Raw genomic sequence first — 15766 nt, 5'->3', positions numbered from 1 at the left:
ATAATTTTGTTAATTGGCTGCACGATGGTACAGTGGTTACCACCGCTGCCTCACGGCGCCAGGGACCTGGGTTCAATTCCCGGTTTAGGTCACTGTCTGTGCAGGGTCTTTACATTCTCCCCAGATCTGTGTGGGTTTCCTCAGGGTGCTCTGATTTCCTCCCACAGTCCAAAAGACATGCTGGTTAGGTGCATTGGCCATACTAAATTTTCCTTCAGTGTACCCAAACAGGCGCCGGAGTGTAGCGACTAGGATTATCACAATAACTTCATTGCAGTGTTAATGTAAGCCAACTTGTGACACTAATAAACGTAAAACAAAAAAGGCATGAAATTTACACATCAGAAGAATACCAAATTTCTGCCTGATCATGTACTGTTAAAACATGGCTACAATTTTGGTATTCCTACATTCCACATCAGATGGGAGAACATAGTTGTGGAGTTTGAACTCTTCTCTTCTCAGCTATCCTTCCACAAACCCATGTTCAGTGAAATATTGAGTCACTGAAAGTGTGCCTTGCTGATCCAGCACTTGTGGGCTACTCAATGACTTGTCCGAATTTCACATGCAGCATGAATATCTGCCAATTCAGACCTACATATCTGCAAACTGGGCAAAGAGACTGGAATAATCCTCTTTTACATGTACAGTTATTTTGAAAGAATGCACACCATTCTTAGCAACGATCCAAATTCGTCATCAAACATGGTCGCACAGTCCTGTTCGAAAGCAAATTACAAAAAATGTTTGTTAGACTTGCCTGAAAATAACAGGCTGCCTTGTGGTTTATATGGTAGGATTCATTCTCATGATTCACTACATCCATGTACGTACGGGCTGCCAGAGACACACAAAAGAGCTATCCCATTACGCCTTATCTTATCTATGACTGATTCTGTATAACTTGAAATTATTATAAATTCATTTTCAGGATGTGGGCATTGCTGGCTAGACCAGCATTTACTGCTCATCCCTAGTTGGCCTTCAGAAAAAGACGGGAAGGTGCCTTCTTGAACCATGCAGTCCCTGAGGTCCCTGAATTGGTCAACTGGTGGAGGGGGTTGCTACAGCCAGTTCTGAATAGGTATTTCAAAAACAATGAAGAATTCCTTCAATTTTACACAAAGTATATACAACCTGCATGTCAACAGCAATACCATGTGTATAAGTTATTATTAAAGATGTTATAGAGGGGTACTCAGATAAATTCAAGGCAATCAGGCAAGGTCTATATGGCTTTGTGAGAGAGAAATATGCTTAATCAATTTATTGGCATTCTTTGAAAAAGTAACATGTGCTCTGGATAAAGGAGAATCAGTCGATGTACTGATCTGAGATTTCCAGAAAGCATTTGATAAGGTGCCACATCAAAGTTATTGTGGAAAATAAAGGCTCATGGTGTAGGCCTGAAGGGGATAATATATTGGCATGGATAGAAAATTAACCAGCTAATAGGAAACAGAGAGTAGGCATAAGTGGATTATTTTTTGGCTGGTAAGATATAATGAGTGGTGTGCCACAAGAATCAGTGCAAGGACCTCAGCTTTACATTTTATATAAATGACGAATGAAGGGATTAAAGATATAGTTAATAAATTTGCTGATGATATAAAGATGTTTAGGAAAGTTGTGACAAAGACATAAGGAGGCTATTAAGGGATAGGTTAAGTGAGTGAGCAAAGATCTGGCAAAAGGAGCATAATAAGGAGTATTTAGCAAAAGCAGGAAAATATGAAATGTCCATTTTGGCAAGAAGAATAAAAAGGGCATTATTTAAATAGTGAGAGATTGCAGAGCTCTGAGATGTAGAAGGAAGGGGGATCTGAGTGCCTTTGGGCATGCATGAATCACAAAAGGTTAGTAGGCAGGTACAGCGAGTAATTAGAATAGCTAATAGAATTTGATTGAATTTTCTGAGCATATAACCAAGTGTGATGAGGTAGTGTGATTGATGTAGTTGACATGGATTTAAGTTGCACATGGGAGACTTACTATGTAGACTAATGCACATGGAATACAGGATGGTCTGATAAGGTGGATTCATAATTGGCTTAGCGGTAGGAAACAGAGTGATGACAGCCGGCTGACTGGAGACCAGTGACTATTGGTGTACCACAGAGATCCATGCTGGACCCCTATTGTTCATCGTTTATATAAATGAAATAGTTGACTATGTGGGGGGTAGGATCAGTAAGTTTGCCGATGACACAAAGATTGGCTGGGTGATTAACAGTGAAGTTGAGTATCTAACATTAAAGAAAGATATAGGTGAGGTGGTCAAATGTGTGGAAAAGTGGCAGATGGAATTTAACCTTGAAAAGTGTGAGGTGATACACTTTGGAAGGAGTAATTCGACAAGGAAGTATACTGTGAAATGTCTGACACTAGGAAGTTCCAAAGAACAAAGGGACCTTGGCATGTTTGTCCATAGACCTCTGAAGGCAGAAAGGCAGGTTAATGGGGCATTGAAAAACGCATATGGTACAGTCGCCTTTATCAATCGGGGTATAGATTACAAAAGCAGACAGGTCATGGTGGAGTTGTATCGGACTTTGGTGGTTGGATAGGCTTGGGTTTTTTTCCACTGGAGCAGAGAAGACTGAGGGGGCGACCTGATTGAGGTGTTCAAGATTATGAAGAGGATGGACAGGGTGGATAGGGATCAGCTGTTCCCGATTGTTGAAGGATCAATTACAAGGGGACACAAGTTAAAACTGAGGGTTGGGAAGTTTAGGGGGGAATTTGAGGATTTTTTTTTAAAACCCAGAGGATGGTAACAGTCTGGGATGTACTGCCTGGGAGAGTGATGGAGGCGGGAAGCCTCACATTCTTTAAAAAGTACCTGGATAAATACTTGGCACGCCATAACATTCAAGGCTATGAGCCAAGTGGGATTAGATGGTCAGGTCATGGCATTTCATGTGTCAATGCAGACTCAATAGGCCAAAGGGCCTCTTCTGCACTGTAGTAATCTGTGATTCAATATAAATTGTTGTTCTCTTTGAAATTTGGTATTCTTGTGTCTGTCCTAATGAGTGCAAGATGAGAAGTTTTGATAGAATGTTGTCCCTTTTCTCAACAATATGCAAGTTTCGTGCTATCAAGCAACTATTATGTTAATGTGTAAAAGGACCAACAAGAAACCTCATAATGAAGCTACATGCAGGTCCTCATAAACAGATGTGCATGAATGTAGGCTTCAGTAACTAAATCTAAGGAAACTAGTTCACTTGAATTTTTAATGTTATTTTAGATAACAATGTCAGCAAATAAGCTGCACAACCAAATCTAGATGTTAACTAATATAAACTATATTATGTTATGAAAAGAATTGTATGATGAGGTGCAAAATGGAAATAATTGCAGACTATTTTCAAGAACTGGTTTTGTGCTTTTTATGGTTAGTAAGACTTGAGGCATTTCTAACCAAGAGAGGGACATATATAAGAAACCTATTCACAAATTTCCTCACATTATTTTACAAGGTACAAGGACATATTTGACCACTAATTGCAAATTAGTCTGTTCAATATAGTTATGATCTTCATCAAAGCCAACTTTTTGTACTGACCTTGATATTCAGTAGAGAGATTCTGTAGCTGAATATGTGTAGAGCATTTTGTAATTTGCATTCCATCAGGGGAATGACTGTTCCAGGCGACATTAATATCTTCCCGTGAAGGCTCCGCTGTGGTTTTGTTCATATCTGAGAGGGAAATCAGAGGGAAATATATGTGTTTGATTATTCAAATGCTTCACAGTCTAGTCTGGTTTTCTCACATTGATTGCTAAGGTTAGTCAACAGTTCCATTGCCATTACCTCTGCCACTAAAGGTGGGCACAAGTAATTGGTTTGCCCATTTGTGAACAACATATTGAAAAAACGAATGAATAGATTTTAAGCAAACTTGGTACACATATATGGTATGGTCCAAGGAAAACCTGATCAGTTTTTAGCACAGTTGCAGATCCAGAACCCAGAATTTTTTAAAGGATCTGATAACATTGGGAGATATGGCAAGTTGTCTTTTTTTAAGAATGCTGTAGGTTATTTTATTTAGAATGCTGTTGATCATTTTAGAACGTCATGAATTGTCTCAGTTGCTGTGTAGAATTTACCACAGCTTTCAAAACATGAGCTGGGTTTTCAGGACAGGTTGTTGGATGTGGCTTAGCCGGAAGCCTCCTTAGTGAGGTGGAAGCTCTTGATGGAATATTTATTTTTTCAGTTTTGAAATTACAGAGCAACAACCGAACAGAGAAAAGCCTCAAGGAAAAACTGCATAATTGTAATTACACTGAATTAATATAGTATGTCAGAGTTCATAGAATAGAATCCCTACAGTGCAGGAGGAGGCCATTCAGTCCATCAAGTCTGCACTGACCACAACCCCACCCATGACCTCTCCCCATAACCCCATGTATTTACCCTAGCTAGTCCCCAAAATTAAGAGGCAATTTAGCATTGCCAATCCACCCAACACACACATCTTTGGACAGTGTGAGTAAACCAGAGCACCTGGAGGAAACCCATGCAGATACAGGGAGACATGTAGACTCTGCACAGAGAGTGACCCAAGCTGGAAATCAAACCCAGGTCCCTGGCACTGAGTGCACGCTACACTTGTTGCACCTCCAGCTACCAGGATGGTAGAAGTTGAATGATCTTTTTGAAATTTAGTTATTCTTATGTTCCTATGTGGTAATTTGGCAAATAGACAACAATAATAAAGCTAAACAAAAACAGCTTAACACTGAACATATGTGGTAGAGTTAAAATATGGGGTTCATTATCCACTAGACTATTAATGTCACTGAGGATAATAATGACAAAAGTTGCCATAGTCCCAGATGACCATAGGCTGCTCTCCCCTTTGAAAGGGGAGCTGACTGGTGGTGATTTAACCTGAGGATCGCCATGCCTCAGACGGGGGGGGCCAGGTTGAGAAGACATTAAACTCAGCCCCATCCGGGCTTTTGTGACATCACTCTTCATGAATAACCGCAGCTGGTAGGGGAATTGAACCCATATTATTGGCTTTGTTCTGCATCACTAATCAACTGTCCAGCCAACTGAGCTTAAACATAATGAAGCAGAGACCTATATTATAACAGTGCAGATATATCACATAGGTATGACCTGCAACAGGTTTGCAGTGTTTAATCTGGTTAACAAGTGTGAGTAAAACTCAAAGTATTGCAATGCTGAGAAATATGAAGTGAAGCAAAAAAAAATTGTAAACATGTAAAAAGTCAGTCAGCAAATGCAGAGAAAGCAGACAAGTTAATGTTTCAGGCACTAACCATCCCTCAGACTGTGACCTCTACTGGAGTAGAATATTTTCCTCACATTTTAATACCTGAAATATCATTTTTTTTTCCACATTCTGGGTTGGATTTTCTAGATCAGTCCTCAATCCCATGACTAAAAAACTGAGAGGGAGGTCCCATCCACGATCCTGATGGCCACTCTGCAGCCGTTTAACAATGGGAGCAGCATTTGTTACTTTACGGCTGGATTTCAGTTACCTACCTCAGCAGGAAGCCCTGCTTCAGAGAGCTGCTGGCCACTCTGTAGCCTCATAACACCAGCTGGGAATGGTCGCCAATGCTGGGATTACAGGAATTTTCCAATGCTGAGGAGCTCAGATAAGTTTGGAGCTGGGGGCCTCAATGAGGAGGGTGCAGGGCCACGTTCAAGAGGCTGAGCAGAGTGGAACTAATCTTGAAGTGGGTGCTTTTTATTGGTCTGCAAAGGAAGTTTCCCCCCTTGCTTGACACCAGCACACACAGCTTAAGTTACATCCATCATGTTATGGGGTATGGGTTTAAACACAGCAGGGATTGGATGAAGCCTTTAAGTAGCCATTAATCAGCCATTGTAGTGCCAAGGTGGCCCGACACCTCCCTGCCCCTTTGAAAATTTCAGACATGTTGGGGGCAGGCAGGAAGGCCAACCATTGGATTTTACTTGCTCTCAAACCACCGGCAGGAGAATACTCTATTGCTCAGGATGTGACCCAATATTGAGTTACATTGAAATCATTCCGCCAGATGATCCAAGTGTTTGAAAACTGCTGTTACATAATAAAGGCTGGTTTGCCTTCCAACAATGAGGTAACAGTAAAGCAGGACTTGTACACTCCTTTTTAGTCCAATTTTAAATCTAAGGAAGGATCAGGAGTTGTTGGCCACGCAAGACAGGTTTGCATCAGGCTTCCCACCACCGAGAAAGAAAGGCCTAAATCCATATAGAACTTTATATAGCCACTACACGTCCAAAGTGCTTTACTGCCAGCGAAGTACTTTTTTGAAGCGTAGTCACTATTGTAATGTCAGAGACGTGGCAGCAAATCTGTGCACAGCAAGTTCCTACAAACAGCAATGTGATAAATGACCAGTTAATCTGTTATTGTAATGCTGATTAATGGGTAAGTATTGTCCAGGACATGAGGCTAACTCCCTACTCCTCTTCAAAATAGTCTCATGGGATCATCTGTGTCCAACTGATAAGGCAGATGGGGCTGGGTTTAATGTCTCTCTCATCTGAGATGCACCACCTCTGACAGGACAAAACTCTCCCTGAACTACAACAGAGAGTATCAGCCTAGATTATTGCACTCGTCTGGACGGGACTTGAATCCACAACCTTCTGACTCAGTGGTGAGAGTGTTACCAATTTACAAACTGAAAGGTACAACTCTAAATGGGGTAGAGGAGCAGAGGGACCTGGGTGTACATATGCTTAAATCATTGAAGCTGGCAGGGCAGGTTGAGAGAATGATTAGTTAAGCATACAATATCATAGGTTTAATTAATAGGAGCATTGAATACAAGAGCAAAAAGGTTGTGTTGAACTTTGACAAGATACTTGTTTGACCTCAGCTGGAGTATTGTGACCAGTTCTGAATGCCACACTTTAAAAAGAATGTGAAGGAATGGAGGGAGTGCAGAAAAGATTCATGAGAATGGTTCCAGGAATGTGGGACTTCAGTTATGAAGATAGATTGAAGATGATAGGACTTTTCCTTGGAAAAGAGAAGGCTGAGAGGAAAAATTGGCATAGGCATTCAAAATCATGAGGGGTAGGGGTCAAGTAATTAGGAAGAAATACTTCCCACTCCTAAAAGGATCAAAAATGAGAGGCCACAGATTTAAAGCAGTTGGCAAGAAAAGCAAAAGTGATATGAAAAAAAAACTACACACAGCTAGTGATGAAGATAAGGAATGCACTGCCTGAGAGTGTGGTGGAGGCAGGCCTAATCAAAGCATTCAGAAGGGAATTATTCTGTTATCTGAAAAGGAAGGATGTGCAGGATTACTGGGAGAATGGCACTAAATGAATTGCTCATTTGGAGAGGTGATGCAGGCACAATGGGGTGAATGGCCTCTTTCTGCACAGTAACAATTCTATGATTCTATGAACTTAGACTCAGCTGACAGACTGAAAGGGAATCTGCTAGGGTTATAAAGCAAAATTCACAGTAGTGCTGTGGGCATACCTTCCAGCAAGCAATCCCAAGGAACAGATAAGAAAGGCAGCTGGGAGGGAAATAATATGAAAATCCAGGGCCCACTCCCCATTAACATCTACACAAAGCAAGTAGGGAAGAGCAACCAACAATTATCCCAGAAGAAATACAGAAGAAAAATCAGGCTGCAACGGGAAGGAAACAATAGGCCTTGACATTCCATTTTCCCTCAGTTATTTTCCATTACTGTGGAGGAAAATCTATTCCAAAGAACCTCGAGATATCCTGCAGAGTTGAGCCATTTCCTGCTATACTTTGCTAGCCATCCAAAAGCAAGGAGAATTTGGGTAATTTAATCATTCTGACTACAGAATTAATCTTATCACAACAAAACTTCAAGCTTGGCTCATCTCAAAATATTTTATTTAGTTTGGATATCTTAAAAAGTGGACAAATTTATAGCGTGGAGGAATACAGATTTGCACTTGCAATGCTCACTGTAACTGGACAGTAGCCAGTAGTGATGAGGCAAGTGAAGGAAGGAAGAATCAAAAAAAAACCCAACTAACTCTCTTTCTCCACTGGGTATCTCACAATGAATGGTCCAAAGACAGAAATAGGCAAAGTACTCAGAACAGGATGTTTGCTCATTCTGGTATATCTGGAAGGAAATAAAAATACCTTATAATGGGAAGTAATAAAAATAACAGCAGATTTTTTTGTTTAGCTGGTCCAATTGAACTATCCAGGTTTAGGCAAGGTTTATATGTTAAACCAGGTACTGAACTTATAAATACATGTCCGTAGCAGGAAATAAACATTAACATCAATGCACAATTTACCTTTAATGGTTATTGCCAAATAATTAATTGTGTCTCTGCAACATGGATCATTAGTAATTTCCCTCTTCACAACAGGGTGACAGTTATTAGTGCAAAGATCTTGGTTCTGATCTGTCAAATCTTCTCCAGCAGAATTCCAAAATTGAATTTCCATGTAACATTTGGTAGTTTTCATCCCATTTACTGAACTGTAACTCCAGGTAGCATTAATTTTGTTAGGTAAGGGTAACATGTGTTTCCTCAATCCACTGATCCTTGTTATAAATATCATCATTTTGGATACTGTATGGAAATAAATGCACATAAGAAATGAGCACAGATGAAGCAAAGAAAAAGAAACACGAAGTCTGCTTAATGGTTGCCAAGACTGAAGCATTGAAAGAAAGGTTGGAAGGAAAATTTCTCAGAATTGATCCAAGTCCACCACCACCTGCCAACCCAAAAATAAGTCTGGTGAACCTTTGTTGTACTTTATAACAATAATATCTTTCCTAAGGTAAAGGAAAGGATTCAAAATTACACACAATACTTCAGGTGCAGTTGAAGCAAGACTTTTCTACTCCTGTGCTCAAATCTTCTTGTGTTAAAGAGTCACAGACAATTAACCTTCCTAATTGCTTGTCAGCTTTCAGTAGCTTATTGACGAGATCACAAAGGTCCCTTAACACATCTACAATTTCTAATCTCTTCCCATTTAAGAAACACTCTGCACATTCATTCCTCCTAACAAAGTGGATTACCTCACAGTTTTCTATGTTATATTCCATATGGCAGATTCATGCCCACTGACTACCCAAATTCTCTTAAAGTTGCTTTGCATCTTCCTTACAACACACATTCCCATTTAGCTTTGTCATCTGCAAACTTGGAAATTATTAAATTTGGCCCCATATTAAAATCATTGATATAATTTGTGAATAGTTGCAGCCCAAGTACTGATCTTTCTGGTAATTCATTAGTCACAGCCTGTCATGTGAGAATGACCCATTTATTCCTACTGTTTTCTGCATGTTGGCCAATTCTTAATCAATGCCAGTATGTTGCCTCCTTTCCCATGTGCTTTAATTAGTCTAACAAACCATGCAACAATGTTGCATTAATGGTTAATTACAGCTTAACAATCAGGTTTATGTTCCAGGCCAGAATTCCATTGTTCTTCCTTCAGAGCGCAACAAAGCACTTATTAGCTTAATTTCCAATATAATGAGTTTGATCACTGTCTTTTATGTTAGTTCTAGTTGAGGGAGCCAGTTCGTCTGCACTTTCTCTACTTTTGTTGATTACAATGGGTTTGTACAATAAAGTGTGAGATTCTACAGGCTGAGTGAGGAATTCTTTTGTGCTTCTAACTCCTGAAGGTTGCTCCCAGAACAAAGGACCAACCCATGGTCATGTGGCTTGTTGCAGCCTTCCATTTTCATTCAACATAAAATCCTTTTTTTAAAAGAAAATCATGAGAATATAATTCTTAACACAGTACTGGATTTCTTTTCATGCCATAGGAACCCAACAATGTCAAGCACCTGATTATAAATAAGTAGATAAAATATTTCTTTAAGGAAGAAAATAGTGTAGCTGATCTGAGCCCGAATAGAAATCCAAATGTTCTAATTGATTTCAACAACCCTTGGCACCTTAGCTACAAAAGGCAAAGGTTTTCCCATTCCTGGTTGCTGTCATTAGCCCATGCTGAAAAGTGTTTTGGGGCAGATGCACTGTCAATATATGATGCCTTTTCACTGTGACGTCCTTCACTAGAGTAACTTACTACCACTCACCATCTAGACTCAAGGGACCCAAGGCTAGTGGCCACCCTAGACTTCATCCGCCCTTGGAAAATTTCAGACAGGAGCAGGCAGGTAGGTGGCAGGAAGGTGACCCAGAGGATCTTATGAGTCTCCTTAGTTGCAAACCTGCTGGTAGGGGCCTGTAAATGGATACGATCTGGTGGCCATTACAGAGACGTGGCTGCAGGGTGACAGGGACTGGGAGCTGAATGTACAGGGCTATCAAGTGTTTAGGAAGGATAGGCAGGAAGGAAAAGGGGGGGGCGTAGCTCTACTGATTAAGGATAGCATCACGGTGGTAGCAAGGGATGATATTGGAGCCAAGGAGCAGAGGGTGGAATCGTTGTGGGTGGAGATTAGGAACAGCAAAGGGAGGAAGACGCTGGTGGGTGCGCAAAGATATTTTGGCCTTGGAGGGAGTGCAGAGGAGGTTTACTAGGCTGATACCGGAGTTGAGGGGGTTGAGCTATGAGGAGAGGCTGAATAAACTGGGCTTGTACTCGTTAGAGTTTAGAAGAATGAGAGGAGATCTCATTGAGACGTATAAGATGATGAATGGGATGGATATGATAGAGGTGGAAAGACTCTTCCCGCTCAAAAAAGACAGTAGGACTAGGGGGCACAACCTCAAGATAAAAGGGGGGCGGTTTAGAACGGAGTTGAGGAGGAACTTCTTCACTCAAAGGGTGGTGAATCTCTGGAATTCTCTGCCTGTTGAAGTGGTGGAGGCTGCCTCACTAAATATTTTTAAGACGCGGGTTGATGGGTTTTTGATAGGAGAGGGGATTAAGGGTTATGGGGAGAGGGCGGGAAAGTGGAACTGAGCAGCGACAGATCAGCCATGATCTTGTTGAATGGCGGGGCAGGCTCGAAGGGCTGGATGGCCTACTCCTGCTCCTATTTCTTATGTTCTTATGTAAGCTTTTTCCAGAGTAAATGGACTGAATTAAATGGGGTGCAGAATTCCACACTCCCTTGGCTAAAAATGTCAGGAGAGAGGATGCCCACCAAGAACACCAGCTGCTCCAGAGCCATTTAGTGGCCAATTAAACATTAATAGGCTGGTAGTGGAACTTTTATCCATCTGGATCAGGAAGTCTCAATTCAGAGTGTCACCAGCCAAAGACTGACAGCTCTCCAGTATGTAAAGACAACTGAGAAGAGTTAGCTGGTATTGGATTTAGCCCAGCAGGAGTGTCACGGATCTCCCCAAATGCCAAGTTGGCAGGCCCTGGCCCCATCAAGTCCTATAAAGTCTGGGTTTTAAAGGCCAGGGGTGGAGGAGAACCTGAATGGAAGTGTGGGGGTCTCTGAATGGCCCGACTCTTATGCCCACCACCAGCCCATGAAGAGAAACCTGCTGGTCTTCCCAAATGGAATGGGCCTCTCCCATCACTGGTTAAAATACAGGCAATAAATGATTGAGGCCACTGAATGGCGTTACGTGCTCAGAGGGATCTCAACTGGCCCACTGGCCAGCAGGCCACCTGTGCCTCCCCTGCCAGTGACAAAATGGTGAGGGCAGGGCCAACCAGGTGGGCAGCTGGTTTTTACATGCATTCAAACAGACCCACTGGTGGGGGATCATATAATCGAGCCCAATGTTTCAGGTCTAGCATTTTACAATCCTGACAAAAGGTCATCAAACTGAAATGTTGGGCTGCATTATAGACAAGAGAGAGCCCTTAATTATGCATTAATTTCCCGCTCAAGATACTCAACTGGGCCATGGATGTGCGACCCACCTAAAGCCTCTCCGGCTATCCATGTGATTGTGGTGGGCCAATCCGTCCATTATCACAATGCCTTAATTTATAGGTCCAAGTGCCTGTTTTCTCACCCATGGGTAACCTGTAAAATTTAGCTCTGCTCCTCTCTTGGTGGGTTCAGTTGCAGATTATCTTATATCCATATATCTCACTTTTGAGGCAGAATTCCTGTTAGGACAAGAAGTCCAATGAAAAGGCTTGTATCTAAATAGTATTTTCTCATCCAATATCTTGATGTGCTTTTACAACATTAATAAACCACTCAATTTTGAATTGCAACACCACCCAGAATTAGGTTGCATTAAGAAGAATGTTAACTGCGCTTTTAAATTGAGTTTTGGTGGTGGCCCTTGATCATTACATAGTATGAACCTTGAAAACCAAACATCTCTTATCTAGAAACAAAGTACATGGTGCTTACAGTAATTGTTTTAGGAGGTAAAGAATATTTCTACTTTAAAACAATTATCATGACTTAACTCTCCATGGATACTAGAAACAAATGAGAGATATATAAAGCAAATTTACCCAGGCACTTTTGAAATACTGAAATTTTGTAAGTAGTAACATGACAAATCACTGAGTTTTAGATGTGGCATAAGCACCAAATAAATCACATGGCTTTACCCTGAGAAGGTGATCCCTGTTGTAGTGTATGCTTTTCCTTTGTTTTACATGTGAACCAGCCTGTGGCTGTAAAACGTGGAGTTATGTTCAGACAAGTAGATCTTCCCCGATTCCTTGCATTGCTGGAATAATTTAAAGAAACTTTTATCTCAGTCAATCTTCTTAGAGTTCCATTTTGTGAACAGCTGGTAATACTAGTAATGTTCATGAATCCGAGGAGAGACGATAGGTTGGCTACTTTATTTGATAAGGTTGGATGAATGCACACAACCATCAGCACATTAACAACATCTCCTGTGAACAGACAATAAGTAAATGCGTGAGTGAATTTAGTGAATTAGCAGAGCTATTGTCTTAATTACAGCCACAGACAGGCACATTCCAGCAGGGGTCCCTGGGTGGTGACTAGGAGCATGAATCCAATTTTCACTGTCTCTAACACAGGTCACTCAGGCCTATTGTAACACTTGAGCTGTGGCTCCGTTTAAGATCAGCTGGTCAGCAGAAACTTGGGGAATGAAGCTGGAACTGTATGGGCTGTAAACCTCAGTACACCCAGTGGTAAATTTGCCCAATACAGCAAACCTGCCAAGTGTTGTTCAAAATTGCAATGTTAATGCTGTTTAAATTAAAAGATATGCCGAAATGTTCTAACATGTTCTGCAATTTTTAAAAAAAGCATATTCCAAAAAGATTTCCAACCAGCCTTGGTGACTTGGAAGAATGAAAGAAAACATGTTTCAAGTATCTATTACTAAGTGACTGAAATAACCTGTATAGCGCTGGACTCCCAATACCTTCAAGGGCTAAAGACTAGTCCTGGAGGATTCAGTATATAGAATACCAGAAGCTCTGACTCCTCTTGAAGAACTCAGGTGAAATTTTCTCCGAAAAATTCAAAGTGTCAAATGGGCAAGAAAACAAGAAGTTGTCTCACCTGTTTTTCCAGCGAGGTTCAGTGGTGGTAATTTACGGCACTCTGTGCCATACAGAGGCTGTAATGTGATTCCCACCAGCAAGTGGAGTGGGTGGAGTTATTCACAGTATACTAGGGGATCTGTCAATCTGTCAACCCCAAGGCATCACATGGATCCTCTTCCACCAGATTAGTGCCCCCCTGCCCTGATCATCAGCCCCAACCCATGTTAGCCGGCCCCAATCCAGTTACCAACCCCAACTGATCAGCACCCACCCCAATGCAGAATTCCTCCTTCCCTCCCCTGCTATGCACCAAACCCCGACCTCTCCTTTGCCTTCCCCCCAAGTTAGCTCTGTCCCCTCAGACTATGCCCCCTTCAGGCCCCACCTCCTTGGCACTGCCCAGTGCCTGGTGGGCAGTGCCAGGGTGGCACTTCCCAACCCTGTCCCTGACCATCCAGGTGGCCTCAATGGTCTCCACTCCCACTAGCAAGGCCACCTGACTTGTATTTCCCCCACTACAAGAAACCAGGTGGGTCAAAATATCCTTCCCAGTACAAGAGGCTTGATGTGCTCTCAAGCACCTAGTAGTTAGGACCTGCGGGGAACATAGACTCATAAAATACATGTGATTATGCACCTGAATTACAATGGCTGGATTCTCTGGCTCACATACAGCTCAGATTCTGTGGTCCCACTGCAGTGAACAGAGATTTGGCTGAATGCTGACAGCGGTGGCAGAGCATGAACAGCCCAATGACTTCAAACAACCTCTCTGAACATACCCTTATTAATCATACATATATTCATAAGATAAATGTGAATGCATGTCTCTTCGTATTGTACATCATAAAATGCAAATATACTCTTTTGAGAGACCAAAATTACTGTTTAAAACTTAGAAAAGGGAATGTCCTTTAATTAGCTGAGGTGCTCATAAACTAATGGGAGGCTTTGTTTTTTTAAAATTTTATTTATTAGTGTCACAAGCAGGCTTACATTAACACTGCAATGAAGTTACTGTGAAAATCCACGAGTTGCCACATTCTGGCACCTGTTCGGGTATACTGAGGGAGGATTTAGCATGGCCAATGCAGCTAACCAGCACATCTTTCAGACTGTGGGAGGAAACCTGAGCACCCAGAGAAAACTCATGCTGACATGGGGAGAATGTGCAGACTCCACACAGCCAGTGATCCAAGCCAGGAATCAAATTTGGAGTCTCTGGTGCTGTGAGGCAGCAGCGCTAATCACTGTGCCACCTTGTAGCACTCCTACTGCTAGGCCAGAAGCTTTGGGTTCAAATCCACGCCAGGACTTGTTGGCCATGGAAGAAGTGTTCATAACACAGTTCAATGGGCTGATAATCAGTCCAGGAATCCTTCCATGACTTCCCCCACTATTCCCCAAAAGGTAAAAAAGTGTGAGTGTGAAGATATGCTTAAAAATGTATATGCTAATTGTCAGAATGATTTCAACATCACAGCACAAATACCAGCTCATTGGTAAAATATCAGTGAGGTGAACTGAATGTTGAAAAGAAATTAATTTTCTTCATGCTGGTCTGGTGTTGTTTGTTTGCATTGGCATTGATTTTAGAAGTGCATACAATTGTCAAAGGCAAATGACATTTTTTAACAAAGCACTTTTCCCTTATTCCATTCAACAATAACAAAAAAAATGTGATTGAATACTTAATAAAACAAACTCTGTTTTTTTAATATACTTAGCCTTTTAAACACCAGTCCCTGAAGAGGAAAATGGCGTCATTCTGGTTAGTATGCACTTGAAAAGAGCAGGTACACCTTATGTTTTATGTGTTACATTTCCTGAAGAGAATGCTCAACAAATGAACAAATCCGGATAAGCAGAAAGCATACTGTGACAGACGCAGCAATGCAAAATGAGACTTCAATATGCCAGCTAATCAGCATTCAGAAACCCTGCAGCATATGTACCGCCTACAGACAAGTAGATGTAATCATTTGTACACTGTGGAGCAATTGAAAATGCTGGAAAAACTCAGCGGGATTGGCAGTATCTGTAGCGAGAGAAGAAGTGTTAATGGCCAGGATTCTCCGACTGTTCACTCCGGCAGGATCTTCTGATCCTGTCAATAGCACACCCCCACCAAGGGTTTCATGGCTGCATGGGGTGCAGTCAAGGGATTGCATTGACAGCAAGGGGTCAGAAGACCCCACCACTGGCAAGTGATTAGGACTGAGGGAGCACTTGCAGAATCTGGTGGCCTTCATAAAGGACATGATAAAAGATGGCATAGACCACCTTTTCGACAACCTGGAATCTCAGCGTAATTTTGTTTGACCAGCCCATGGTCTGGGAAGGAA

At 41.6% G+C, this 15766-nt stretch overlaps 1 protein-coding gene across 1 annotated transcript in view; it reads right to left on the bottom strand.

Moving 5' to 3' along the window:
- The window catches only part of LOC145349863 (uncharacterized), a 64433-nt gene that overhangs the window by 33635 nt on the left and 15032 nt on the right, over nucleotides 1–15766 (bottom strand). The window contains exons 2-4 of the mRNA XM_080198469.1: nucleotides 12501–12794; nucleotides 8318–8599; nucleotides 3575–3709 (exon numbers count right to left, since the gene is read on the bottom strand). Of these exons, the coding sequence (XP_080054595.1) occupies nucleotides 3575–3709; nucleotides 8318–8599; nucleotides 12501–12774 (691 nt within the window). The 5' untranslated portion in view covers nucleotides 12775–12794. The remainder of the gene's footprint in view (nucleotides 1–3574; nucleotides 3710–8317; nucleotides 8600–12500; nucleotides 12795–15766) is intronic.

Source organism: Carcharhinus amblyrhynchos, chromosome 1, assembly GCF_965287045.1.
Source record: "Carcharhinus amblyrhynchos chromosome 1, sCarAmb.v2.hapA, whole genome shotgun sequence".
Lineage (NCBI taxonomy): Eukaryota > Metazoa > Chordata > Chondrichthyes > Carcharhiniformes > Carcharhinidae > Carcharhinus > Carcharhinus amblyrhynchos.
Note: the sequence above shows the minus strand (reverse complement) of the source record. Positions and strands in the feature narration are given on the sequence as shown.